Here is a 25,709-nt window from a genome sequence, read left to right on the forward strand (position 1 = left end):
AATATGCCAAGGGGGAAGCTTGGGCAAATTTGCGACAACTTACGCAACGAGGCATAGTTGGGGAGTATGTGTAATGCCCTTAAAATCATCCTCCTAAATTTTGTAAAGTGTTATATTCAGAAAGTGTATAATTAAATTATCGAGTAAATGAAATAAAGTACATCAATGTTAGTAGAGGAAGATATTGGATGATGGAGAATATCCAAAAATAAATAAAAAAATAAAAAAAAATATAGTATTATATTGTGAGATATAAATTTGAGGTATTGACTAAATTGTGAAAAAGTGAAAAGTTATGGATTCAAAGTGTGAATAGTTGAGAGGTTACAGTGTAAATTCAAAAAGTTGAAGGACTAAAGTGAAAAAAACCAAAAGTGAAAAGACATAAATGAAAATATAAAATTTGAGCAGAGGTAAAATGGTCATATAGCAAAATAATAAATAAATAAATAACTTTAAGAAAAATTACCAAAAGGTCATTGAATATGGATGAATTATGGCTATTAGATTTGCTTAGCCTTAAATTATAAAATATGGGCTATTGGATTGTAATCATGATGTTGGTGATATTTTAAATAATATATTAATAATAAGTAAATTAGATATTTTGACAATATTTTAATAATAAAATGGTATTATAAAAGTAAGGAAAGATGATGAGTTATCTTCATCCTTCCCTCCCCAACGCGAATGGCAAATGAAGGGGGAAATACATTTCCTTCTTTTACAATTTGGTCATTGGTTATTCAATTCCACTATTTCACCCAAAAATCATGAGAATTTTTATGAGCATCAAAAAGGAAAATGGTAGTAAAGATCTTAGAGAGTATGCTCATCAACTTAGAAGTAAGAAACTAGTAGATGGAAGTGAAGAAAAATAGATGAAAAGAGAAGGGTAGTGATGAAGTTGAGAAATAAATGGAAGAAAAGCAAAAGAGAAGAAATTCTTGTCAAAAGAGATAAGTTTTCAAATTAACCTTCAAAAGAGATAAGTTTTCAAATTAACCTTACTTGTATTTCAATGAGCTGAGTTAAATATATTGTGAATGAAAAGTATAAAATGTGTATTTTAATTTATACATTAGAGATAGAAAGTATTGATGAAGTATGACATGAAGAGACACCAAGTTTTCAAGTGAGTGAGTGAATATGATTTATAATTATGACAAGTATTAAGGTAAAGAAATGAATATGTTATCAACATATAAATACAAGTGATTAATTTGGACAGTAACTAAAAGTATTTAATAAATATATGTGATTAGATGAAAGTTAGTGCAAAAGAACCATGAGAAAGAAAATGTTTCTACTAAAACAGTTTTTGGACAGCAGAAGTAACTAAAATTTGAAAATTCACTAAAAATTGTAAAAATCGAATTAGATGTTGAATCAAATATTGAATTAAAGCCTATTGAGTCTAGTTTTTCATAGAATAAATGGTGTAAGCAATGGAATTGTATGTTATGGTATGTAATAATTTTTGTAAGATAAGGTCAGAAGGTTTTTTGTTCCTCTATTTTAACTTTGAAAAATAACTATAAATTGTACAAAAAAGTAATTTTTATTAATAAAAGCTTAGCAAGTCTATTTTCAAGGAAAACAAATGGAAACATAATACAAGTTTTGTACTGAAAGATAATTAATTTTTAGTGAAGAAGGGTCAGAGTTGTCTAGCAGCAAAACAGGGGAAAAAATAAAGAATTTGTTGTATTAATTGACTTATGTGGAATTTTCAAAATTTTTATGGTAAAAATTTCATCGAGTCTAATTTCAAATACAACAAGAAGATCCTAATTTCAAATTCTTTAGCTCAAGATATAAACAATTTAGTGACTATGACACAAGTTGACATCTTTGATATAAACACCTAAGTAAATAGTGGAATTATAGCTAATGTTACATATAAGCATCTCATATTAAAAGTTAAAGTTTCTAACATATATACATAATGGGTGTGGAATGGAAAGAAGGAGGTGGAAAAAATAATAAATGAATTTGAAATATTACAAAATGGTTATAAATGATGGAATGATTAAAATATGTGAGAATGTTTAAACAAATTGATAAAATAATAAGTGAATAATTGTTAATTGATGTGATTTTGGAATCTTGGCTAAAAGTTTATGAAGAATTAAATTAATTGACACAATTTAAAAATAAATATGAAATATACATAAAGTGGGTAAACTACTTTAGAAAGTCTAAGTCTTCCAATGGACTTATTTGTAAAACTTTAATAATTGTGTTAATTTTATAAACTTTGTTATCTTTGATTAAATATCATGTTTTAATGATCTCCCTTAACTCATAAATAGTTCTGTCATAAATTCAATTATTACTAAAATGATCTTCAATAATCAAACAATATGATAAATCGATCTAAAATTTTTGTAGTTTCTTCGGCAACGAATTTGACATCCCAGTACCTTGACTCGACGATCGGGTTGGGTATGGGGGTGTTACAGTATGTACGAGAGTTCAGGGAACTCATGCTCCAAATTTTGGATGTGAAAGAGAATGAGGCTTTTCTTGCCTTTAAGAATGGGTTGAAGTCGTGGGTTAGACAGGAATTAGAATGTAGGGGAGTCCAAGAGCTGTCGAAAGTTATAACGGTAACAGAGTCCGTAGTTAAGCTTAGTCTAGGGAAATATAAGCTTGACTACCAAGTTCGAGGAAATGGGTGATAGTGAGGGAGACCACGATGAAGATAATGATAATGGCAACGACAATAGTGGTAATGGGAAACCACAAAGGGGAAGAGGAAACCCAACAACCCGAAGGAGAAGATGAGCAAGATAAAATGCTTCCTTTGTGACGATTCACATATATTGAAAAATTGTACAAAGAGATCCGTGCTTTCTGAGAATAACAAACCAAAAGGTAAGGTCAAGAGACTTGGTACGAGCATAAGGGGTATCAAAGTCAAGAAGGTCAAAGAGAGCGATAAGAAGTCTGTGGAGTGCTTCATGTGTTGTGGTTCGCATCGGTTGTGGAACTGTCTAACGAAGTCTATCGTCGAAGGGGATGATGGGTCAAATAAAATGCCCATGATATTTGGTTTGATCATGGGAAGAGTCGAAGATAAGAAAGCAAAGAGGACCAAGAAGAAATAAGTTAAATGATTCTTGTGTTGTAGTCCGCATGAGTTGCGGAATTGTCCAGAGCAATCTAAGTTATCCTTGGTTAAGAGAAAAGCAACAAAGCTTGTTAAGTCATCAGAGAGGCTTTTACCTAAGGAAGAAGTGACTTGTGCATTAGACTTCGAGGAAAAAGTAGCTATGCAAACATTGAAACTAGGATCAATGAGGCTCAGTTTTGGGAGAGTGACGAAGCTTGTTGAGTCATCGGAGAGGCTTCCACCCAAGGTATAGGTGAGTTGTGCATCAGACTTCGAGGAAAAAGTACTGACACAAATATTGAAACGATGATCAATGAGGCTCATTTCTGTTGAGTCATCGGAGGAGCTATCTGTTGGAAAAAATAGGTTTGGAAAATGCAGCAGAAAATAAATTTAGGGAAAAACTAGAGTTTTAAAAAATTTTCGAAACAAAATTTTGGTTGTGATATCTAAAGTAATAAACACTTAATCAAAATTGTACATTGTCAATTTGTTTAGGATGAGCGCTTCGACTGAGTAGTCTTCTCCATTATCCTCAAGCTCACGTCTGCTTAGTGTGGGCTCGCTTCGAATAAAAAAATTCACAAAAATTACCAGTGGGATAATTTTGTAATTTATATAAACTTTTGGGTCAAGTTGTAAATCAGAAAAATATTTATAGAAATTTTCTAGAATAATCTCTTCAGACAATTTTCTTTCTACAACTTTCTCTTGAATTCAAGTATGTTATTTATATAGGCAGAGTTTAGAGAGTTTAACTATGGTTAAATTTAATCACTTTAATATTAAATTTAATATTAAATATTATTAAAATAATAGAATGTTTATCTAAAAAATAAACATTAAATTAAATTTAATATTAAGATAATCACTTTAATATTAAATTAATAAAATAATATTAAGATAAGCGTTAAATTTAATTTAATATCAAACTATTAAAATAATATTATTTTTGGAATAGTTAATCTAAAATCAAATTCTCTGGTAGAGTTCTAGTAGAAATGTAACTCTTCCACTGCTCAACCATCGACAACCAACCATTGTTAGCCACCAGGATGTCACCATTACAGCCATCAGCACCGTCGTGTCCGGTGGTGCAGGTGCAACACCCTTATGACACCCTAAGTCGGTTCTGCTGTTACCGGTTCGGTTTGGGTCAATGATGACCTGACCAGTCTGATCTAGCCACTGGTTGGATTGTTGGTCCGGTTTCACATATCGGGCTTAGTTCAACTAGTTTTTGGGTTTTGGTATCAGTTTTGGGCTCCCGGACTCAATTTATGATCTCAGGTCCAATTTTCAAGTTCAATTACCTATTGGGCTAATTACCTGACTTGAAAATTAACTTAAAAAAAATCATATTAGTTTTAATTAATTTGATTAATTTAATTTTACTTGATCAAAATTAAATTTTCCAAAGAATCATTTAGATTTTCCAAATTAATTTTTTAAGAAAATTCTTTAATCAAATTCTCTAGTTGAACAACTCTTACAGTCACCTAATTTAACTCCACATCGAATAAATTGACTCAATTAAATTATTCCCAAGGTCGTAGAATTTTCTTCTGATTCAAATGCAGTCCGATCGAGCTTTTGTTGAGCTAGCGGAGGGACCAATCGAACATATACAATTAGACTCTAGTTATTACAATTATGTCCAGAAGCATTGTTTTGATAATTCACAATTACTTAATTATGGAGTCAATCTATAAGAAGTACCATGATTGAAAACTTCTTATTGTATACTCTTTACGAAAGCAATTCATCTAATTGCTTTGTCCAATGACCTCGTCATTTGTGTGTTACCTTGATTCCTTTGAGTTAAATTCGTTTACTCAATACAGTCCTATTTTATCTCATTGTCACTATTGTGTCTTCTTAATGATTAATATGATCACTGTCAAAAAATTACTGTGATAAATTACTCGTTCGAGAACAAGCAACCCGTGGTCACTTTCCATATTTATCAATCCACACAATGCCAATGAGAGGATATCATTAACTCTTTAATTGAGTTATGAATTCCACTGTTGCTAGTAAAGCCATGTCATACACAAGTCATGTACCCAACACTTATATCATCTTTGTAGTGTAAGTCTTCACTTATATCAAAGCACATAAGTTGCATACACATGGTCAGTGACTAACTTAGGATTTAAATAAATCACACCATGAATGTCACAAGTGAATTAATTTACAAACGAATTCAGAATTAATTCATCTTGGGTCCGGTCCAATGTATCATTCTACCAATGAATACATCTATGTCTTTACTCGTGGAGTCAATTGCTTCGATAACCAATACTAGCCATCTCCCCAATTGGAATCGTAGGCGACATAATAATCCTTCTCAGTATTTGAATAAAATGCTCACTTTGATTCTTTTACGGGATTATGAACTCATTTAGATTATCTACTGAAGTAAATTGTCTTTCTCGCAATGTAAACGTTCTTACAATGCCACTTATCTTCAATTTGAACTTTAGACAATCAATGAGCTAATATTTGTTTGTCACAATTTCGCTATGCATGCAAAATATAAAAGACAAAAAATACAAAAGACAAAATAGTGAAATGTGAAATTAACTTTATTTATTTATTCATCGTTCAAATAAATAGAAAACAGTTACATATTTACTACAATATGGGTACATTTCCCAATACTATCACCTAAGGGAGAGGTGGGTTGTGCATCGGACTTCGAAGTAAAAGTAGCGATACAAACTGGATAGCTGAGACGAGTAAATGCAACGAGTGAGGTAAATATCAAACAGTGTGGTAGTGTTTTACATTTTGACTTACTATTAGCTTGGTAAGAATATAAGAGCCCTTTCAAAGTTCTGAAGTGAGGAAGCCAAGGGACTATAGGCATGTCGAAGCCTAGTTGTGCGGATCAAGGGGATCCCAGTCAAGGCAAGTTACAATGTGGCGAAGGAAGAGCAGTGGGATCTTGTGAGTGAGATATGCCAACGAGTGGAACGGATTGAGCTAAAAGGCGACGGAAGCTGAGGAAAAAGTTTCAAGGGACGGGATAACCCGATAGTGAGACTAGTCAAGAAAGAGTGATACATGCACGGATGGGGTGAAATTTATTAAATTCCATTCACCGGAACTGCCAATTTTCAAGTTTTGGAAATCAACAGACTTAAGACAACTTTTTGGATAGGAGTTTTGGGCTTTTAACTCGAGTTTAAATCATATTGGGTTATGGTTTTGGGCTTAATTTTTATTATATATGAGCCCAATATTGTATTTATCAGCTCTTATTATTTTATTATTTTATTATTCCAAATTTTTAATAATTATTAAGTAGTTTAAGTTATTTAGGAGTTTTATGTCAACAAGAAAGTTTAGTTTAAAACTACTTTTTGTTTAGATTAATTAGAGTTCTAGTATACTTAAAAGTTTTATTTATATTTATTTAGCTAGCTTATATATGAGTTTTTGCATTGTATACAAATCAGACAATTGTTTTTTTATTAATAAAGTTTTAAACTCTAAGAGTTTGTTTCTTTGAGCAAGATTTCTTTCTTGTGATTGTTAGAAGTAGTTTTCTTCTCGATTTTCTTCAAGAAGTCATGAGAATTCATTCTTCACCCTTCAATTTGCGAATGATTATTTCTTGGAGGGTTGATTGGAGCAATTAATTGAGTTTGTTAGGATTTATATTTCAAAGGGTTCAAATGGACATTTATCCTTCTATCCATCATAGCCATCGATTTATTCAATTCATCTTCCACTTTTAAATTTCGTCTATTTATTTTTATATTATTATTATTTGTTTTTTTTATTCTTAAATTTCTACTTTTACTATTTTTGATTTCTTTATTACTAAATTTGTTTATTTCTTCTTTTCAGATCATATCCAAATCTTTCTTTCTTGAGTCGAACAACTTGAATTCGATCCGCTTCTGCCTCAATTCGTATTAAAGAGTTAAAGCGTCAAAAAAGTTTTGAGAAAAATCAAGTAAGTTCCATTCTGAAGGCATAATGAAGGCATTGCGAGAATGGGTGGGAGAGAATGTCACAGGCCAAGGTCCAAAGCACGTGACCATTGCACAAAATGCGTTCCCATGAAGGTCTATCAGTTAGATGAAGCTCATTTGACCCACAAGAACTGGCTGAATTCAAATAACTGATAAGAAGCTTGTCTCTTTGAAGCCTACATGACCCAATGAAGCAAATATGGAAAATTAGGCTACCTTGGAAAATAGGAAAAGTAATCTTAGAAGACATGTAATATAATAAGATTTGATTTTGTAATCTAAGAGATTATGTCAATCCCTTAATTGTAGATATGCTTTGATCTTGTCCGTCGATGTAATTCGATCTATATCGTCGATTTGAGGGGAGCTCAACTATAAATAGAGAGCCTCCCCTTCAGTTGTAAATCATTCATTCTATCTTGTAACTAAAGTTTTAGTCCCTTGACACTAAGCCCTAATTCAATCCTTATACAACCCATATCCCCTTCTCGTTATACGGAAAGATAGAATAAGCAAATTGGTTATTTTAAAAATCCAAATTTACCCAAGACTACAAATGTATTCAGCTCCATTCTAACATAACAAGAAAAGCAAGCTAAATTAAAGCAACAAGTATTGCAAAACTCTACCCTACCTTTTCCTTCGTACTGCTATTGATGAATCATAAGCAATAGAATAAATTTTGATTCTGTTTATTACCGAAACAAAAAAAGAGTGTGTCAAAATCAGAATGGTTTTGTCAGTGTAATCTCCAGCTGGAAACAACAAGTTTCTTCGGAGCCTTCTAACCAAGCTTAGCAAAGTTTCTTTTGTTGTTGCTACAACAACCTTGGGAAGGTAAACCAAATTCCTTTATATTCTCTTAGCTGGTGCACTTGCTCCAAACCAGCCAATGCCGATTGCCTTCCCTTTGGATCCAACAATCTTCCCCCACCCAAATGTTGATTCTGCCTTAATACTCACCCTAGCTGATGCAATAGATGGTAAAACACTTTCCTCTCTTTCTTAGTTCATTAGCATTTTTAGCAGCAATCTCCAACTTAAAACCAATTCTAATTAGAATTACATCGGGGTTGCTTCCTGAAGAGTTGCTTGAAATAAAGTAGCCACCATTTTCAATCCCTTCAATAGAAGTTCCTACGAGTAGGGGCAACTTTTTTTTAGAGAGGGAAAGAATGGAGGGTGTTTTCCTCTTGAGGACAACAACCTTGTATGCACCAACAGTTTTATTTCCATTAGCTGGACGGAGCCCAAAATGTTAGGCATTGCACAGAAGCTTGCCAAGTGCTCAATTGGCTAGTGAGTCGGTCCATCTTCCCCAAGACCAATAGAATCATGGGTCATAACATATATAACTCCAGCTTGACTCATGGAAAAAATCCTAATGGCTTCTCTCATGTAGTCAATGAAGATAAGAAAGTAGCACAGTAAAGAACCAAACCAGGGCCGTGAAGGGTAATGCCATTGCAGATGGCTCCCATACCATGTTCCTTAACTCCAAACCTAACATTGCATTCCTTAGGGGTGTCCTAGAAATCACCATACATTTTAAGCAAGGTCATGTTAGAAGAAGCAATGTCTACACTTCCACCAAGAAGACCAGGGAGTACTTTTATAAGGGCATTAAGATTTTGTTGAGGGAGGTTTCGAGTAGCAATAGTTGGACTCTCTAGAGTGTATCTCTGGATATTACAAACAAAAAATGATCAAACGAAAGTTCTACATTCCAATATCATTAAACAATGAAAGGATATTGTTTAAGAATTTACGTGTTTGACACTGTTTAGTAAAGAAATTAGAGGTGTACTAACCGTAAGTGCCTTCTCCTAGCCAGTTGGTAGTTCACCAGTGATGATTGACTTGAGCTCTGCAGCTTCCTCTTTGTACTTCTTCTCATATTTAGCAAACTTGGCATTCCACTCAGCTTCAAGAGTAACACCCTGAGGAGCATGGCGACTCTAATGGCTGTAAAAATAGAAAGAAAGTTCGAACCCTAAAGCAAAAAGTGTAGTCCGATGCAGAGGTTGCAACCTTGAATAATCTCCTTACCCTTTAACATCTTCAGATACATGGAAAGGCTCAAATGGCCATCCAAGGTATTTCCTAGTAGCATCTACTTGCTTGGCACCCAATGCACTACCATGAACACTTTACGAGTTTGCCTTGTTCGGAGAACCATAACTAAAGGTGGCTATCACTTGAGAAGAACAAGAAGAGAAAACGGCTTCAACAAAAAGGATTTGTTGCACCACATAGTTTTTACAAGCCAAAATTTTGTCTATAAAATAAAAAAACAACGCCGAGCACAAATATGAAGAATGATGCAATATTTTTCAATTTTTATTATGTAAATGATGCAACACTAAGGGATTAAAATAGCAGTCGGGTAGTGGAATAGCGGCCGCTATATGGCGGTAGTGGCGCCGTCCGAAACTGATACTGCTGAAAATAGCAATGTGAAGTGGAGTCACACCAATAGCGGTGGATCGCGACCGCAATTTAAGAGGTAACGGCCAATTGCAGCAATAACGGGCCGCTATTCCCGTTATTTTCCGCTATTCCAGTTGATATCTATTTTTTTACTTTTTTATTAGTTATTAATAGTGTGACTTTTAAAAAAAATTCATGACCGCGATAGCCGTAGTGACCGCAATAGCATCCGTTATGTCAACAACCGCGATAAACGCAACACGACTGAAAATGCGGCCACAATCGCAATTTAAATCCTTGACAGCACCCTTAAAACAAAAGCTACAGTAAAGAAGTTAGTTTCAGTAAGAGTTATGAATCTTTAAATTTAAGATATATATATATATATGATTCATATCACTGAAAAAACGTGTATATTACTTCAAAACAAGAAGCAGGAATGGAAGAATTTTGAAAATGTCAATAGTTGGCTTGTCTTTGACAGCCTTTGCTTCCTTAATAGCAGCAAGAATTTCATTTTAGCTAGTGTTCCCATTCTTGATTAGTGGTGTTCAGTCAGTTAACCGACCCGAAATAACATTAATCGAATTAACCGACCTTTCAAAATTTTTAACCGTTAACCGAACCGAAATTTTTTTGGTTAATTCAACCGGTTAACCGAATTAACAGAAATTATATGTTTTTTAATTTTTGGTTAAAATAAGTATAAAACTAACCAAATTAATCGAATTACCGGAATTAACCGAATTATTTGTATAAAATTATATGTTTTTTATTTTTATTTTTAGATTTTTATTTTTATTTATTAAATTATTTGTAATTTTTATGATTTGGTTGGGTAATTGGGTTGGGTACTTGGGTTAATATATATTAGATTGGGTATTTGGGTTTATGTTAAATTGAGTTTGACTGAATAGTGGGCTATTATATTTTATAATTTTATTTATTAATTTTTTCGGTTAACCGACCGATTTCGAACCGAATTAACCGTTAACCGAAAACTCAAAAAATTATTAACCGACCCCCGACCAAATTAATTCGATTAACTGACCGATTAACCGAATTCGATCGGTTAACTGAATTTTTTCGGTTTTACCCGAATTTTGCACACCCCTATTCTTGGACCAAATAACATGCCACCCAAGCCCCTCGAAACACTTATCAATGCTCTCAGTAAAGGCAATTAAAGTATCACCATCAATGGAAATGCGGTTGTCATCATAGAAAGCTATAAGTTTCCCTAGTCCCCAATGTCCAGGAAGCGAACAAGAGCCAAGTGTTTCTCCGCAAGAGCCAATCCGACCGACCGCGTTTGCAATACCTTGACCAAGAGGACCTGCATGTAAAGGAAACAGCCACATATATAAGAACACACAGACACATATACTCATTTTGCTTTCTATTGATGAAAACGAATACACTCATTGTTCTAAAAGGAGTTTAGCTAACCAGTTATGACTTCAACTCCAGGTGTTTCGGGTGTCGGGAGCTTTCCCATTGTCGGAAATTCTTCAAATCATCTTCCTAAAAGATAATGCAATAATCATAAATTTTAGTCCTTTGTACAAGAATCAACGTTTTTTTTTTTTTAATTCTTTCTATCACTGAACAATTAAAGCAACCATCAAGGACAACATGAAGAAAGAATAAAGGAATTTACCAAATAAGTATAAATACTCGTGGATTCATTGAAAGAAAGGGACACTGTCGCCGCCAGCGAGGTGAAGCACAGCATACTGTAACATACAACCATCAACTTCGCAACCCTTTTTAGTAACGTATAATAATAAGTTAAAGATGGTAATGGTGTGAGGATGAGACAAGGTGGTTTTTTGCCTACTTCATTTAAATCATTTAATTTTATATCAAGTCGTATTTTTTTTTTCATCCTTAAATAGAGCTGTATAAGAAATAAATTCGAAAAATAATTATTATTTGAAATACAAATCATTGCATCAAAATTATTTTTCCTCCTAAAGTTGTACATGTGCTGATAATCAGTAATCCCAATCCAAAATAAAAATTATCAAAATATGAATGTCTTCAAATTTATGTATAATAATAATGTGAAAATATATAACCACAATGTAAAGGACAAATGATTAACTCAGAAATCGTATAAAAAATAAAAATAATTAACACATAAATTAGTTTTAATCTCTCTATTATTCTCAACTTTAAAATTAATTTTTATATTTTAAATTGACATATTTTGATCCTATTTTATAATGGTTTTGGTTAATACAAATAGATATATAGTTGTGGTTAACTATTTTAATTAAAATGTTATACGTGAATTTTTCTTAAAAACACCACTTCTTTAATAAATTATTCTCTTCCCCACTAAATTCGTCACATTTTGGCTTTTAATAATCAAAATTCTTAATTTTGATTTCTTATTTATTAAATTTTATTATAGATAAAAATTCAAAAAAAAATATTTAATGAAGTAGTTATTATATATATATATTTGAAATTTAATTAATTAAACAATATAAAATAATTGATATGATTGTTTTAAAAAATTGAGTTAAAAATGTAAAGCGCGGCATTTTAATTGGAACATGGAAGGTAAGAAATTCACAGAAGTATTTTAAGCAGAGTAGTTAACAACATTGTAAAAGTAAAAAAAAATTATAAGTTCATATTGTTAGAAGGAAAAAGAAATTGTTAACTAAACCACAAATGAAGCCGCACGCAGTAGCTGCGTTTGGAAATTAGGTAGCCCTCATGGCTGAAAATATGATTTTTTTTTATAATATTTGGCATATATTTAAACTTATTAAAATACTAAGAAAATTTTACTATCACATTTTATTTACTAAATACTTTGTTAAGAATATAAATTTATGAATTTATCCTTATTAAAAATAATATTTATGTATTTTATTTTTATAATAAACTTTATTCTTAAAAAATATTTAGATTAATTATTTAATAATAAATTTTAATTGATAGTTTTAAAATTATTTTTTAATTTATAATTTTAAGTGAAATTAAAATTATTTCAAATTTGTCTTGCATATATATTTCTAGATATAATAATGCATGTATAAAATTAAGTACATATAAACTTATTTTGGAAAAAAAATTATAAAATACTTGAAATCACGTTTATTTTAACTAAAAGCTAACCCTTACGAATATATATATATATATATATATATATATAAAAGATTGATTCCAGATATTGCTGTGAGCAAAACTATAAATATTTTAAAAGTATATCATGCAAAAAGATTATGATTAAATAAGTGAGCTAAACCTAAACTTTATTTTTCTTTTCCTTTTGCTCGTAAATATTAATAAAAACTATAATAAAATTAAATTTTCAATTAATATACCAAAAAAAGAAAGAGAAAAACAATAGAAAATAAAGATAATATGTAAACAGATACTTAATAGATGATTAAATACGCATATAAAAAATAAAATTTGCAAAAATTCCGTTGAAGTAATAGAGAAAATCAAGAAGGAAGAAGGAGACAATAGCTTTTATTTTTTATTTTATTATTATTATTATTTAAGTTTATTAATAGACTAATACTACAAACCAATATAAAATATGATTAATTTTAACATTTTTTTTAACTTTCCAATCTATATAGGAAACAGGGAAGTAGCTTTCCCACCAGTATCAAGGGAATCATATTGCCATGTTTATAAGAAAGTAACTCTCAAGAGAAAATTAGATTCCAATGAAAGTAGATAAAACTTGAGATACCAAACGTTTAAATCACTAACTAATTAAATTTCCAAGAAAGTGACCACTTTCCATTATACCAAACCTTTAAAGCAGAAATCTTTTAATTGGACCAAAATAAATAAAAGACGGCAATATCAAAATGCAAATGTCGAGGAAGGTTGTTGGGAAGTCTAACTTGCTTGAAATTCATGTTTTTTATGTTTTAAGATCTTGAGCAAATTTCATTGAACAGCTAAGATTTAGTAACACAAGCAAAAACAAGACCAAAGTTAGTAGAATACATATATCTATGGCTAAAAGTTCGTAATATTTCACTATAAAGCAGATTTCTCATTTCTCAATTTTCAAGTCAAGGCAAGGCCCTCGGTTTGTTATCGATGGAAAAACCAGGTGCAGCATTCTCTAGTTTCATCTATATTTTACATCATTTTGATCCGTTTACAGCTTGAGGAGGAATTCCTGATCCCCCTAGCTGTAACAGAATACGCTGCTGATGCTGATCGAAGAGAAGGTGACTTGTCAATATATGCATACCGTTCGTTACCGTTCCAGTACAAAACTATCCGATTTGTGCAAGTATGCGACCAGCTATCACCTACTCAGCATGGTTACACTACATAAGTCAAGCACTGTAACTATGGCAATGGTCGACCATACAACAATATGTGTGTGACTATGCATTTATATAACACCTAGGAAACTAGAAGTTTAAGCGAGAAGTATAGGTGATCGGGGTTGATATTACCTAGTGCAAGAGCTAATTGAAAGGAGGCTTCTGTATGCTTAGTGGTCACCTGATTCAATAAAACAACCTGCCAAAAGGAGGTACGATAGAAATCAGTAAGCACACAAGCAAAGGTGAAATCGTTATGTACTGTCCAATGAATTACAAAAACTAAAACAGCATGCATGATAAAAATAGAAAGAAAAAAGAAAAGAAAAGAAAAGATGCATCATTGCAATTGAAAACTATGAATTTTACGACAAGAACCAAACTAATCTCACCGCCAAGCTGAATCTTTTGGCCAGGTTCATTAACTTTAAAGCCATTCCACTGAGGACCCGGGTCCTAAGGGCCATATCATCAAAATCTTGGCGGAAATGGAAGGTAACACTATCCACAACAATCACCTTCACCTGTGACCATAATGACATATCTATTTAATGACCTGAGCAGGTGATTAGCAGCAGTGTTCACCAAAAATAAATCCCAGAACAAATATAGCCTCAATAAAAAAGGAAAGGACCCAGCATAAAACTACTATACCTACATCTTTATTTTCTGAAAGGAACTTGTCTAAATAATTTATCAGGGCAATTTGCTCCGTATAACTACAAATGCGGAAATAAAATATGTTTTCCAGGATATCCTGAGGCTGCATTTTGATTTTGCATTCTTGGAAATCCTTCCTCAAGAATCTGTTATATTCTGACATATCTTCTATGCAAGCTTCAGCAATTTGAAAAGCACGCTCCACCATAAAACTGCCTTCCGTGTCTTAAGTATCATATGATCACATTGTTAGCAAAATAAATCCAATTGTAAACAGTGGAAAAACTTGCAGTGGTTTTTTATGAAAGTTACCGATATATATAGAATTCCCACCCAGACCACCAAAATCATTTGGAATTTGAACATTAACTGCTATTTGAATCCTGTCAATAGAGACGGAATTACAGCAAATATAAATCTGAATGTAACATGCTAGCAAAACTTGATAAGAAGCAACAACTCCTACCCCAGCTGTGTTTTACCAATGCCTGGGACTCCACCTATCAACATAAAGATAATACTTTCACTACCAAAAGCAGTTGTCAATTTATACTTCAGAACAGAATTAACAATCAGTGACAGTGATGACCAACCGATTTCAGTAACTTCTTTGCAATGTATTCCACCACCCAAGATGTTATCTAGATCCGCAGAGGACGTAGTTATGTGCATCAATGATTCCTCATCATGGAGCATATCCCAGGCACTTTGTGCACCTGCCCACCATTGGAACGTGTCCAAAACTATAAGGAGTTAAACTGGCAATGTAGGCATTGGAGAAAAGCAGGAATGCACGAGGGAAAGTACTAAATTTCAATCAACATCATTCTGAAAGGAACACGATAAGTTGAACTTCACCAAATAAAGTGAAGCTTGCCTGCACGAAAACTCTATAATAGAAGAGAAACGATAAATACCCTCAACGATTGAACAACTTGCATTCGAGGTTTCCGACCCCCTACTATGTGATGCAACCTTCAGAATATTCATAGCTTCACTTTCGGAAACATTTAATTCTGTATAAAAAAAAGATAAATAGCGTTAGAAACATGAAACTCTGCAGAGGTAATACACTAATTCACACACAAAACAGACTTCTGACAGGATTGAGGGTTGGGATGAAAGATAAATTGGGGAGTGGGGGCTTAAATGTAAGAGCCCTTGGTGTTAGGGAAGTAATTCAAGTTCGTTTGGTATTAAAAACAAACAGTTGGTAGGCTTGCATTAGCAAATAAAAGGACCGCAGGATCGCGTGATGCAAAAGAAAAAAAAACAAAGAGCTAACCACCTCGAGCAAGGTCAGAGGAAGAGATGGAAGAAAGAGAAGAGAGGGAAGTGTAGCCAGCTGAGATTAGCTTCCCCCTTTGCGATGCTGAGATTGGTAGCCTCCATATTTCCATCTCTAGCTTCCTTGGCGTTGCCTTGGCGCCCAATAGCTTTTCTCTGGGCTAAATGCTCAAAAAACACCTTGACTTTTTATGGGTTGCTTAAAGTCAAAATTTTCAATAGGCTCAAATAGGGCTAAAACGCTTTCAATTAGGGTTGGTTTCGAGAGAAGGCTGATTCAGATCATGTTGTTGGGATATATACTCATAAAACATACATAAAAATGAGTTAAATATTCTTATATTATTATAATTTATTTTTGTTTGAAATGCTTAAGATGATAAATTTGGCTCATCTATATCAATTATTAGTCAATTTTAATCATCATTTATAAGTATGATATTCACAATTTATGAATACACCCTACATTATATTTTGAGTCAAGTGTCAGTTGTATTTCATTAAGCAAAAGAATAGGAAGTGTCTGAACAATAAATAAATGTAGAGCTACAATAAAAGCTATCTAAACCCGCAACTAAGTAAACACAAATAAACAAGAAATATATGTTCTGTGTATGCCCTTTTCTTAACTCCACTTATTTGTTCTGTGCTTGGTTCTAGACATATTAAAATATTCTTCCATATTTTAATATTTTATATATTAGAAATATTATGTTTTGTGAGTCCAACTTTAATGTGAAAGTGCCACTCTTCAATTAGGTTTTTCTGTTTGTATTCATTTCTCGTTTTATTAGTGATCTAATTTGATCACCATAAGTTTAACTTAAAAATTCAATTGAATCTCCACTTAATTTAAATCCATAAAATGTCTACAACTTGAACTCAATTTGATCTAAACTCAAAATGGTCCAAATTCGAAACAATTCATACCCAATGAAACCTAAGCAACTAACTCAATATGACCAAAACTTAAATCCAATATGATATAAATATGACATGATTTGACTCAAAAACTCAAATTTCAAACTTGAATGACCAAACTCAAAACAATACCAACCTAAAGTTGGACTTAATCACGAAATAATCCAAATGTGGATGGGCTGCTTGGTTTTTGATTTGACTCTTGAAAACTAGTATGCTTCTTCCCTAACTTAAAAGGAAATATATATTTATCTTTTCAATCTTTCTTGTCTATCTGTTACATCCCTTTCTTCAATTTAGAATTACATGGTTAATTGATGAAACAAAAGGTTTTACAGAGAATATTGAAAGCATCATGCAGCTCTCCAATGGGTTTGAACATATTCGTATTCTGAATCGTGCCACTGTAACGAGCAACCTCAATTAACCATTAGATAGTTAAAGCTGAAGGATCATTACGACGTTGAATTTAGACCAGTCGAGGATCTATGAAGACAGAATAGAGATATAAGCTCTGGGTGCATTTTGGGTATATGCATTCTCTTGTATCATTGTTGTTGCAGTGAGGCTTGTACAAGAGATGTAAGCGATGGATGAACCCGAGCCCTTCTTAATGAGCGAGCGTCACTGCTGCCTTCGGCATATTCCTCCCCTAATGGCCACCTTGGCCGCAAATCATACTAGTGCAACACAAACGTGTGAAAATTCAAGTGAACTTTAGCTTATTTTTGCCTATAACCATGCATAACTTATAAAGCAAACAGAGTCATGTCATAAGATATTTCCCACATACCATGAAATCGTCTGGATCATTGGCAGGTGGTGGAGAATCATATCTTCCAGCACGAAAGTTCTCAATGCCAGTCCAAGCAATCATCACGCCTATTTCATACAAAAATTACGGCATTACTTGTCTACTTTTTTATTTATAACATCTAGTTAATTCCCCAAGGTTTAAACATTGGGTTTAGGCGTTTATCCTAATACTCTAGAGCAGTTGAACATTCTATATTTTTATCTTTCTATGCATACATACATGCATACAAGAATATAGACACATGCATAAACTTATAACTTGACTAAAAATTACAGAAATGGAACTTACCATTGTCAGTGCAAAGGTTGGGGGGCGGACAGACAAGCTGCAGACTGTACTTCTGAACAACCTGATCCAATCGAGACCTAACGTATTGATTTGATGCTACACCTCCAGATACTACCTGCAAGAAGCAACATGAGAACAAGGTCAGCATACACCAGTATGTGGCAGATTAACTATAAGAAGCACTCAGTACTATCAGTAGTAAATAAGATTAATACACATGTATTACATATAATTTACATCACCAGATGCTTTATGGAAGGTTCAATCTTCAATGCCCATTCAACTGCTCGTTCACACCTTTCTTCTAGATGCAACACAGCAACTCGCTGGGGTACAGATTTTAAGGTCTCATATATCAATAAATATATTTTAAAATTAATGAATAGATATAGAATTAAGATTGTGGAACGAAGAAGAAGCGAAAATGATGTAACCTGAAAAGAGGCAGCAATATCAGCTCGGGAACTTCTGTCTAGGCTACTTGCACAAGAAAGGGGAACCTTGGCATCACTACAACAAATGAGGATCTAGCAGAATTACCATGATAGATAAAAGGAGGAAGAGTTGATAATAAATTATAATAGATATCGGTAAGGTTTACATACATATTTCTGGATGCAATTGCTAGTTTCACTTGGGTCTTTAGACCGGCATATGAGAAATTGCAATCTTTATGCTGTTTCATTGGAATCTGAAAAGAAAATGAAGTGCAAATGTGAAACTCAGAAGAACTAAATGAAATGGTCAAAACCATATACAAAAAACAACAGAACCATCAAATATACATTCTAGAAAAGGTCAATACAGCCCTAAAAGAAAAACCTACTGAGAATCTAACTGATTCTGCATCACCCTCCTGAGCAAGTTGCTCAACAGCTGGCCCACCACTCTTCCTCATATCAAGGCCAAGCCATTTTGCAGTCTTGTCAAAAGCCTCACCAATTGCATCATCTATCGTGGTCCCAAGTTGAGTGTAATGACCAAGATGATGAGCAAGAACTAATAGATTGTGCCCACCTACAGGAAAAACAAGCAAGCAAGCAATGACTGTAACTCACAAACAGGAATTTAGTAGGTAGCTTAACTAAATTTATTATTTCTTCCATGTCAATCACCAAATTGCTTAATCAGATTGGGAAACACTTCCATTTTGAGTTATTAGCCAAGCAATTTCAGCATTCCGTAACTTATGCAAAGAGGAAAACTGCAGATGACAACTTTAATTACCCCATGTCACAAAGGGTTGCAGAATAATACTTTATTGCCCATGATGTTGTTACACATTACAGCCTTAACATGGATCACATTATATGGAAATACCATGCCACACACATCTCTCCATCTTCCTCTCTGTCTCACTAACTAGCTAGCTAACAAGCAAAAATGTTTATGCAACGAGTGTAAGCAACAAAATGCTACAATGCCAGAAGCATGTACCTGATATAAGCAGTGCCAGGAAAGGAAATTGCAGCTCCTTTTCTATCAGCCTAGATAAGGAAGTAACAATGTCAGGTACTCATAAACAACATATGACTTCTCTTCTCACGTCTTACCTGAAGGCTACTTATTTAGAAGTGCTGGGGTGCATGCCTCTTTCTAATCTATATATAGTCATTGCTTCAATACCTGGCCACTAGAGCATGAGCCTCCATGTGATGAACACTGATGATTGGTAGATTGAAGCTGCCAGCAACTCTCCTAGCTTTCTGCACACCAACTGCACAGAAATTGCATAAAAAATAGGTCGAAAGGGAAGGGTAACTTTGACCACAGTTTGAAACAATGATTAACAATAAAGTTCAGCTTTTAAATAAATAAAAAAATAAATAAAACATTATCAATAATTACCTCGAAGGCAAAGACTTAAACCAGGTCCAATAGTAACAGCAACAGCAGATAGTTCCCTTTCAGTCAAGCTAGCTTTATCAAGTGCATCTTGCACAACCTGGACTTTATAATCAGTTTAAATTTTATTTTTGCATCACATTAATGATATAATTTGTTTACAAATAAAAGAAACTTATATGATACCTGATCAATGACTTGTGAATGTGCTTCTTCAGCCATTTTAGGAGCAACACCTCCATATCGAGCTAGCAAATCTGCCTTCATAGGGCCAATAGTTAAAGTGAAAAGAAAAGGTATTCACTTCACTGCCATAAGAAAATAAAGATAGTAATTTTGCTGCTAAATTGGAATAAGTACTTACCTGAGAAGACACAACTTGACTCAGAATTTCGCCATTGCCTCTCACCTAACATTCACCCAAAATTTCCCTTTTTTACTCAAAGATGGTTTTCCATTGAAACATAGAGAACACCCATGAAGGAAAAAATGAAAGAGGAAAGCGGGAAAAGGAAAGGGTGCTTACGATAGCGGCTGCTGTGTCATCGCAACTCGTTTCGATGCCAAGAACGACCAAATCGTCATCGAAGGATTTGGACGAAACGGGTCTTCTTGAAGTGGAAAAATGAGCTTTCGGCGAATTGAGTGAAGAAGGAAAACGAAGGAGAGGAGTATTGAAGGGTCTTAATCGCGGTTGTTTATGGAATTTCAGTAAACTGAGGGCTTTAAATGTGAAGGGAATAAATATTGATGATTTTTGTACTAAATTTAGGCGGGAAAATGTTGAAAGAAGTGTTAACAATGAAGACACCATTTTCAGAGGGTATGAAGCTTAAAAGACGACTGTTAGCCAGTGGAGAAGAGATTATGAACGAACGAATGAATAATGAAGCGAGGAGGTCGCCGTCGTTTTGTAACAACGCCACCGTTTACTACAAGCCCATCCGGATCCTGTGGCCAGTGAGCTCTTTACCCAAAATCCAGCCCATTTGGCCCACCTAGGTTCATATTTCGTAAAACACATATTCTAGGGGGTTTTTTTAGCATACTTTCCTAGAGTTAATTGTAGATGGTGGTGATCATTGGCGGGTCCTGTTAAAGATCTGGGCTGGAATTGAAAAATGTGTATAAAATTTTGTTTAATTTTAATTTGGATAAAAATGTTAAAAATAAAGTGTAACTTGATTTGGACGTATTAATTCTTTAATTATTATTATTTTTGCATAAAACAAGTTTAAAAAATATAATACATCGAATAGATTAAAACATTAAAATAAATATTTCTCAACGAGTTAAAAATAAATTTAATATTTATGTTTAAATAACACTAGATAAGTGTAACTTAGCAAGTAAATGCCTCTAAAAGAATAACAAAATTAATAATAAAACAATAAAAACAAAATAGTAACAAAACCGTGACAAAACAACACCAAAACAGTGGAAACAACAATATATATATTTTTTTTACAAATTCGGGTCGGGCTGAGCCAAAAAAGCTTACTTGTCTTTTGTTTCAAATCCTTTTTTTAAGCCTATATTTTTACCTAAAGCCTCCTACTTTAAGGGCGAGTACTTGACCCGGCCATAATCAAATCTAACTATAACATACCAATTTTATGATTGAGATTTTAAATTCATCCCAAATTTTGAAATATTTTACTTTGAATATTTGAAGCATTCCATCATATTTATTATATGATTGTAGCAGATTAATGATGGTGTTAAATATCAACTTAAAACTAATAGATAGTATCTATGTATCTGTTACAAGACAATATGATTAAAATTTTGAGGAGATTTTTTTAACATATGATCTATGTATTTTAATATATATGCTAAATCTAAGATACCATTTAATTCCAAATTAATAATTAATATAATACTACATTAACACTCCAATTAAATTGTTTTAAAATTTAAAGATATATGATGCAATTAATATTATATTTAAATTTATATATTTATAAAAGAATTTTATATTATTAATTAATTTCAAAAGGTTAAGATAATTAAGCTCCTTATTGTTGTTTTTAATTTTACTAAACAAATTATTAAGATATTTATAAAATTTATATTGAAAAGTAATAAAATACAATTTTTTTAGTTAATTGCACCCAACATTTTTAAACTATAATTTTCATTTTAAATTCAAATCGTTTTAATTAAATCTTTAATTATTGAGGTTATAGCAATTGAATCTTTTTATTATTAAAATCATTAATTTAACGAGTAAATGACATGTCAGATTTTATGTGGCATAATTTAAAATACAAATTTTAAGAAAATTGAATATTATAAAAATAAATATTTTAAAAAATATTAGTTTTAAGATTTTCAAATATTTTAAAGAAGTTTTAGCACTCACTAATTTTTCCAGTTTTATTTTATGATTTTTACTTTTAAATGTTATGCAACAATGATTGATTTATTTAAAATTTAATTACCTAAAATAGTTAAATTAACGAAAAATACTTAATTGATTTATAGTTGGATACAGGATTATAGTTTAGGGAGTTTTTGTTATTGCCACAAAATACATAGTTAGGTATAGCATTAGCATCCAATTCTATCTTCTTGTTTATAAGGAAAGGAAAATAAGTCCAGTTGTCAGGTCTTGACTGCCAAGCGTCCTCATAGGACATATACCAGAAGTGAACAATGAATTAATTACATCTTCTTGTCTTCTTCCATATTTTCATGCACTAAACGTCATCGCCAAATCCACAGTTAGTCAGAAAAAGGAAACCTCATTTATGGTCATGCTGTCAGACAGACAGACCTTTGAAATATAATTTTCATTTACTCACAATAATTCATAGTATCAGTAACCGCACCGGCCACCATCATCTCATCTCCTCCCTCCTCTCGTTGGATTTCGGATATGGAGACAAGGCAACAACCCTGCGTTGCTTCTTCGGTTATCAATGGCATTAAGGTATGGAATGTAACATGTTTCCTAGCATGTTTCAGAGATTGTATTAGGAACATATTACATGAGTGTTTAAGACTTCTTTTCTGGTTTCTTTCTTTCTTATGTCTGCAACATCATTTGCGGTTGCATGCAAGGACGATAGGCCGATAGAAAGAGACCACATGGGAATTTGTGTACCGAGGATGGATCGCTTGATCGCTATGGCAGGCCAGCCATAAAGGGTAGAACTGGAGGATGGAGATGTGCCATGTTTATATTAGGTAAGTTAACTGTCAGTAGGCTTAAGTTTTGTGGCAATAACAAAAACAATGTTTTTTTCTTATTTTCAAAATTTAAAATTTTAGTTTTAATTTAAATAATAATGAAATTGGTGATGTCAAATTTTGTTATTAATTTCTTTTTTGTTGTTTTATTTGTGTTTTTTTTTAAATACTCATTTCATTAATTTTTAATTCTTACATTTTTTGAATTTTAATATTTCAATCCTAACAAATATTAGCACTTAATTGTATTAATTAAAATTATGTAAATTCCTTTTGAATATTATTTAAAACTACTAAGTTGTCATGACATTATGTGCTTCTTTATGAAATTTTTAAAAAAATGACAAATTTTAACTTAATGAATTTAATGGTTACATTTTTGGGTCATTATTAAAAGTTTCGAAATTTGAAAAGTACAGTGATTAAAATTAGAGTACATAAATTAAATATGCAAGCTTTGCATAGTACAAGGACTAATTACAAAATTTGACCATCCATTTAATTGAATGTATCAGCTTCGTCGTTTGGTACCATGTTGTCAACATGTGGTCCAAACTTTAAGACAAAAGAAGATGCTCTTTATTTGTCTCGGCCAGTTTTAAGTTACAATAATGCTTACACATACATAATTGGGGTTTCATTGTTGGCTAGCAGTAAATCAGGGACTGGTTACGCTTGCATTCGCGGCGGTGGAGGTGAATTTGGTTCTTTTTACAAAATCTGTTCTAAGACAATCTAATGCAGAGGCAGCCAATACATTCAGTAGGTGGATGGGAACTATGTACCTTTTCTCTTTAATGGGTGCTTTTCTAAGTGATTCCTACTTGGGAAGATACCTTACATGAGTCTTATTTCAGGTTCTCTACTTTATTGTAAGTAAGCCTCACACAATTATCATGTACTCAGTTCCCGCTTTAATGCACAAATTGGACTGATTTTGATTGGTTTTTGTTGTTGTTTTGGACAGGGGTTGATAGCACTATCGTTGGTCACACAATTGTCTCTACTAAAACCTCAAGGTTGTGGCAAACTAGGACAGTTATGTGAACCTCATTCATCAGCTGAAACTGCTGTATTTTATGTTGCTATATATCTGATTGCTTTAGGCAATGGAGCCCCTGAACCTGCACTTGCTGCATTTGGAGCCGACCAATTTGACGAGGAGGACAGCACCGAAAAACAATCTAAGAATTCATTTTACAGCTATTTTTATGTGGCCTTAAACATGGGATCCTTGGTTGCTGAGACAGTGTTGGTATATATTCAGAACCTTGGGAACTGGATCTTGGGGTTCTGGATATGTGCTGCTTGTGCAGCGCTTGCATTTTGCTTGCTCTTGTGTGGGACGTTTCAGTACAGGCACTTCAAGGAGGTCGGAAACTCGATATCCAAATTCTCTCAAGTGATAGTAGCTTCCATGAGGAAAATGAACTTTCAAGTACCCTCCAATGGTGAAGGGCTTTATGAAATTGAAAGGAAGCAAGGCAAAAATAATGGGGTCAGAAGATTACTTCACACCAATGGCTTCAAGTATGTTTTTCTTACAGCTTATGAATTTCTTAATTTGTTTGAATTGGATGCGGTTCTTAACGTCTTAAATGTCTGAACTCTGAATGGAAGATATCTTGATCGAGCCGCCATTATCACCCCGGTCGACATGGTCGAACCAGCAAATCCATGGCATCTTTGCACCATCACACAAGTTGAAGAAGTGAAGTCTATTCTAAGATTACTACCAATATGGTTCTGCACCGTTTTGTCCTCTGTAGTGTTCATACAAATGCTCTCTCTCTTTGTCGAACAAGGAGCAGCCATGGACACAACAACAATCTCAAACTTCCATATCCCACCAGCCAGCATGTTTGCATTCGACATAATAAGCACATCAACATTCATTCTATTGTATCACAAACTGATAGTTCCTTTATACATCAAGGTAACAAAAAGAGAACCCAAGCCACCATCCGAGCTACAAAGAATAGGAATCGGCATAGCCATGGCAATGGCAACCATGATAATCGCAGCCATCGTGGAGCAGCAAAGACAAAAACATGCCGGTTCTAAAAACACGAGCGATTTAAGCATTTTCTGGCAGATCCCACAGTATGTGCTTGTGGGAGTGTCTGAAGCATCTGTGTACGTTGCCCAGATGGAATTTTTTGCGACACAAACACCTGATGGCTTGAAAAGCTTGGGGATTGGTTGTCGATGTCTTCTTCAGCAATGGGTAGTTATATATGTAGCATAATTTTGACGACAGTGATGGCCATTACATCTAGGAATGGGGAAGCAGGTTGGGTTCCACCGGATTTGAATGATGGACATTTGGATCGGTACTTCTTTTTATTAGCTGCATTGACTGGTATTAACTTGGTTCTTTTTGTTATTTGTGCTAAGAGGTATAATCCCATATCGTTTGAGAACAGAGCTGAAGACATGGAAATGGGGACACAGGAGGCAGCTAATGAAGCTTGAGCAAATAGGAGTTCTGTTTTTGTTTTTGGATCAAATATCTATTTTCTACTAATATGAAAAAGAGAGGTTATTCTGGGCTTAGTTTGGATGGCTAGGGCCACTAGTTTTGGTAAGATTGAAAATAGCGGTAGCGGGGAAATTAATTGTTATAATAGTTAGATTAAAATTAATAATGAGATATGCATTTGGATTCAAATACAATGATGATGATGAGATGAGAGTAAAAAATTGACCATTAAAGACAGAATATTAAAATGATGGTACATAACTTGACTACATTACCAAAAAATGCTGAAAATTAAAAAAAAGTTATGTGTTTAGGCCATTTTCCCAAAAAATGACGGGAATATTTTATGAAAATGCTTCCA

General features: G+C 33.1%; 2 protein-coding genes and 2 pseudogenes across 5 annotated transcripts; 1 reads left to right on the forward strand and 3 right to left on the reverse strand.

The window, feature by feature from the left end:
- Window positions 1-7,757: 7,757 nt before the first annotated feature.
- Window positions 7,758-12,150, reverse strand: LOC121205056 (transketolase, chloroplastic-like; annotated as a pseudogene).
- A 1,350-nt stretch (window positions 12,151-13,500) lies between these two features.
- Window positions 13,501-16,345, reverse strand: LOC121204484 (DNA repair protein RAD51 homolog 3). 4 transcript variants are annotated; one of them, XM_041074323.1, is made up of 9 exons: window positions 15,802-16,345; window positions 15,431-15,529; window positions 15,107-15,229; window positions 14,980-15,013; window positions 14,826-14,896; window positions 14,512-14,738; window positions 14,246-14,377; window positions 13,986-14,052; window positions 13,501-13,835 (listed from the first exon to the last, which is right to left on the reverse strand). In XM_041074323.1, the coding sequence occupies exons 1-9, from the start codon at window positions 15,911-15,913 to the stop codon at window positions 13,660-13,662; spliced, it is 1,041 nt and encodes a 346-aa protein (XP_040930257.1). In that variant the 5' UTR covers window positions 15,914-16,345; the 3' UTR covers window positions 13,501-13,659. The 4 variants fall into 4 exon arrangements, with proteins under 4 accessions (XP_040930257.1, XP_040930259.1, XP_040930256.1 ...); XM_041074325.1 differs by having other exon boundaries at window positions 13,501-13,853; window positions 15,802-16,320; XM_041074322.1 differs by having other exon boundaries at window positions 15,107-15,256; window positions 15,802-16,320.
- A 602-nt stretch (window positions 16,346-16,947) lies between these two features.
- Window positions 16,948-20,576, reverse strand: LOC121204485 (probable tRNA N6-adenosine threonylcarbamoyltransferase, mitochondrial). The gene is made up of 13 exons (XM_041074326.1): window positions 20,198-20,576; window positions 20,036-20,080; window positions 19,858-19,932; window positions 19,675-19,771; window positions 19,453-19,543; window positions 19,264-19,313; window positions 18,653-18,843; window positions 18,432-18,517; window positions 18,261-18,336; window positions 18,069-18,152; window positions 17,827-17,941; window positions 17,515-17,603; window positions 16,948-17,401 (listed from the first exon to the last, which is right to left on the reverse strand). The coding sequence occupies exons 1-13, from the start codon at window positions 20,483-20,485 to the stop codon at window positions 17,270-17,272; spliced, it is 1,419 nt and encodes a 472-aa protein (XP_040930260.1). The 5' UTR covers window positions 20,486-20,576; the 3' UTR covers window positions 16,948-17,269.
- Window positions 20,577-22,415: 1,839 nt separating this feature from the next.
- LOC107899901 (protein NRT1/ PTR FAMILY 7.3-like) lies at window positions 22,416-25,422 on the forward strand (annotated as a pseudogene).
- Window positions 25,423-25,709: the final 287 nt, after the last annotated feature.

The sequence above is a fragment of the Gossypium hirsutum genome, chromosome A08 (genome assembly GCF_007990345.1).
Source record: "Gossypium hirsutum isolate 1008001.06 chromosome A08, Gossypium_hirsutum_v2.1, whole genome shotgun sequence".
Classification (NCBI taxonomy): domain Eukaryota; kingdom Viridiplantae; phylum Streptophyta; class Magnoliopsida; order Malvales; family Malvaceae; genus Gossypium; species Gossypium hirsutum.

What these genes read in the sequence shown, in the direction of transcription:
- LOC121204484 (XM_041074322.1), bottom strand. Translation starts at nt 15,913, where the DNA reads ATGGAAATATGGAGGCTACCAATCTCAGCATCGCAAAGGGGGAAGCTA. An exon ending in CAAAGAAGTTACTGAAATCG is followed by an intron (nt 15,014 to 15,106) that starts GTTGGTCATCAC and finishes TTATGTTGATAG; the next exon opens with GTGGAGTCCCAGGCATTGGT. An exon ending in CCAAAAGATTCAGCTTGGCG is followed by an intron (nt 14,053 to 14,245) that starts GTGAGATTAGTT and finishes TCCTTTTGGCAG; the next exon opens with GTTGTTTTATTGAATCAGGT.
- LOC121204485 (XM_041074326.1), bottom strand. Translation starts at nt 20,485, where the DNA reads ATGGTGTCTTCATTGTTAACACTTCTTTCAACATTTTCCCGCCTAAAT. An exon ending in CAGAATCAGTTAGATTCTCA is followed by an intron (nt 18,518 to 18,652) that starts GTAGGTTTTTCT and finishes TTTTCTTTTCAG; the next exon opens with ATTCCAATGAAACAGCATAA. An exon ending in ATGATCCAGACGATTTCATG is followed by an intron (nt 17,402 to 17,514) that starts GTATGTGGGAAA and finishes GTGTTGCACTAG; the next exon opens with TATGATTTGCGGCCAAGGTG.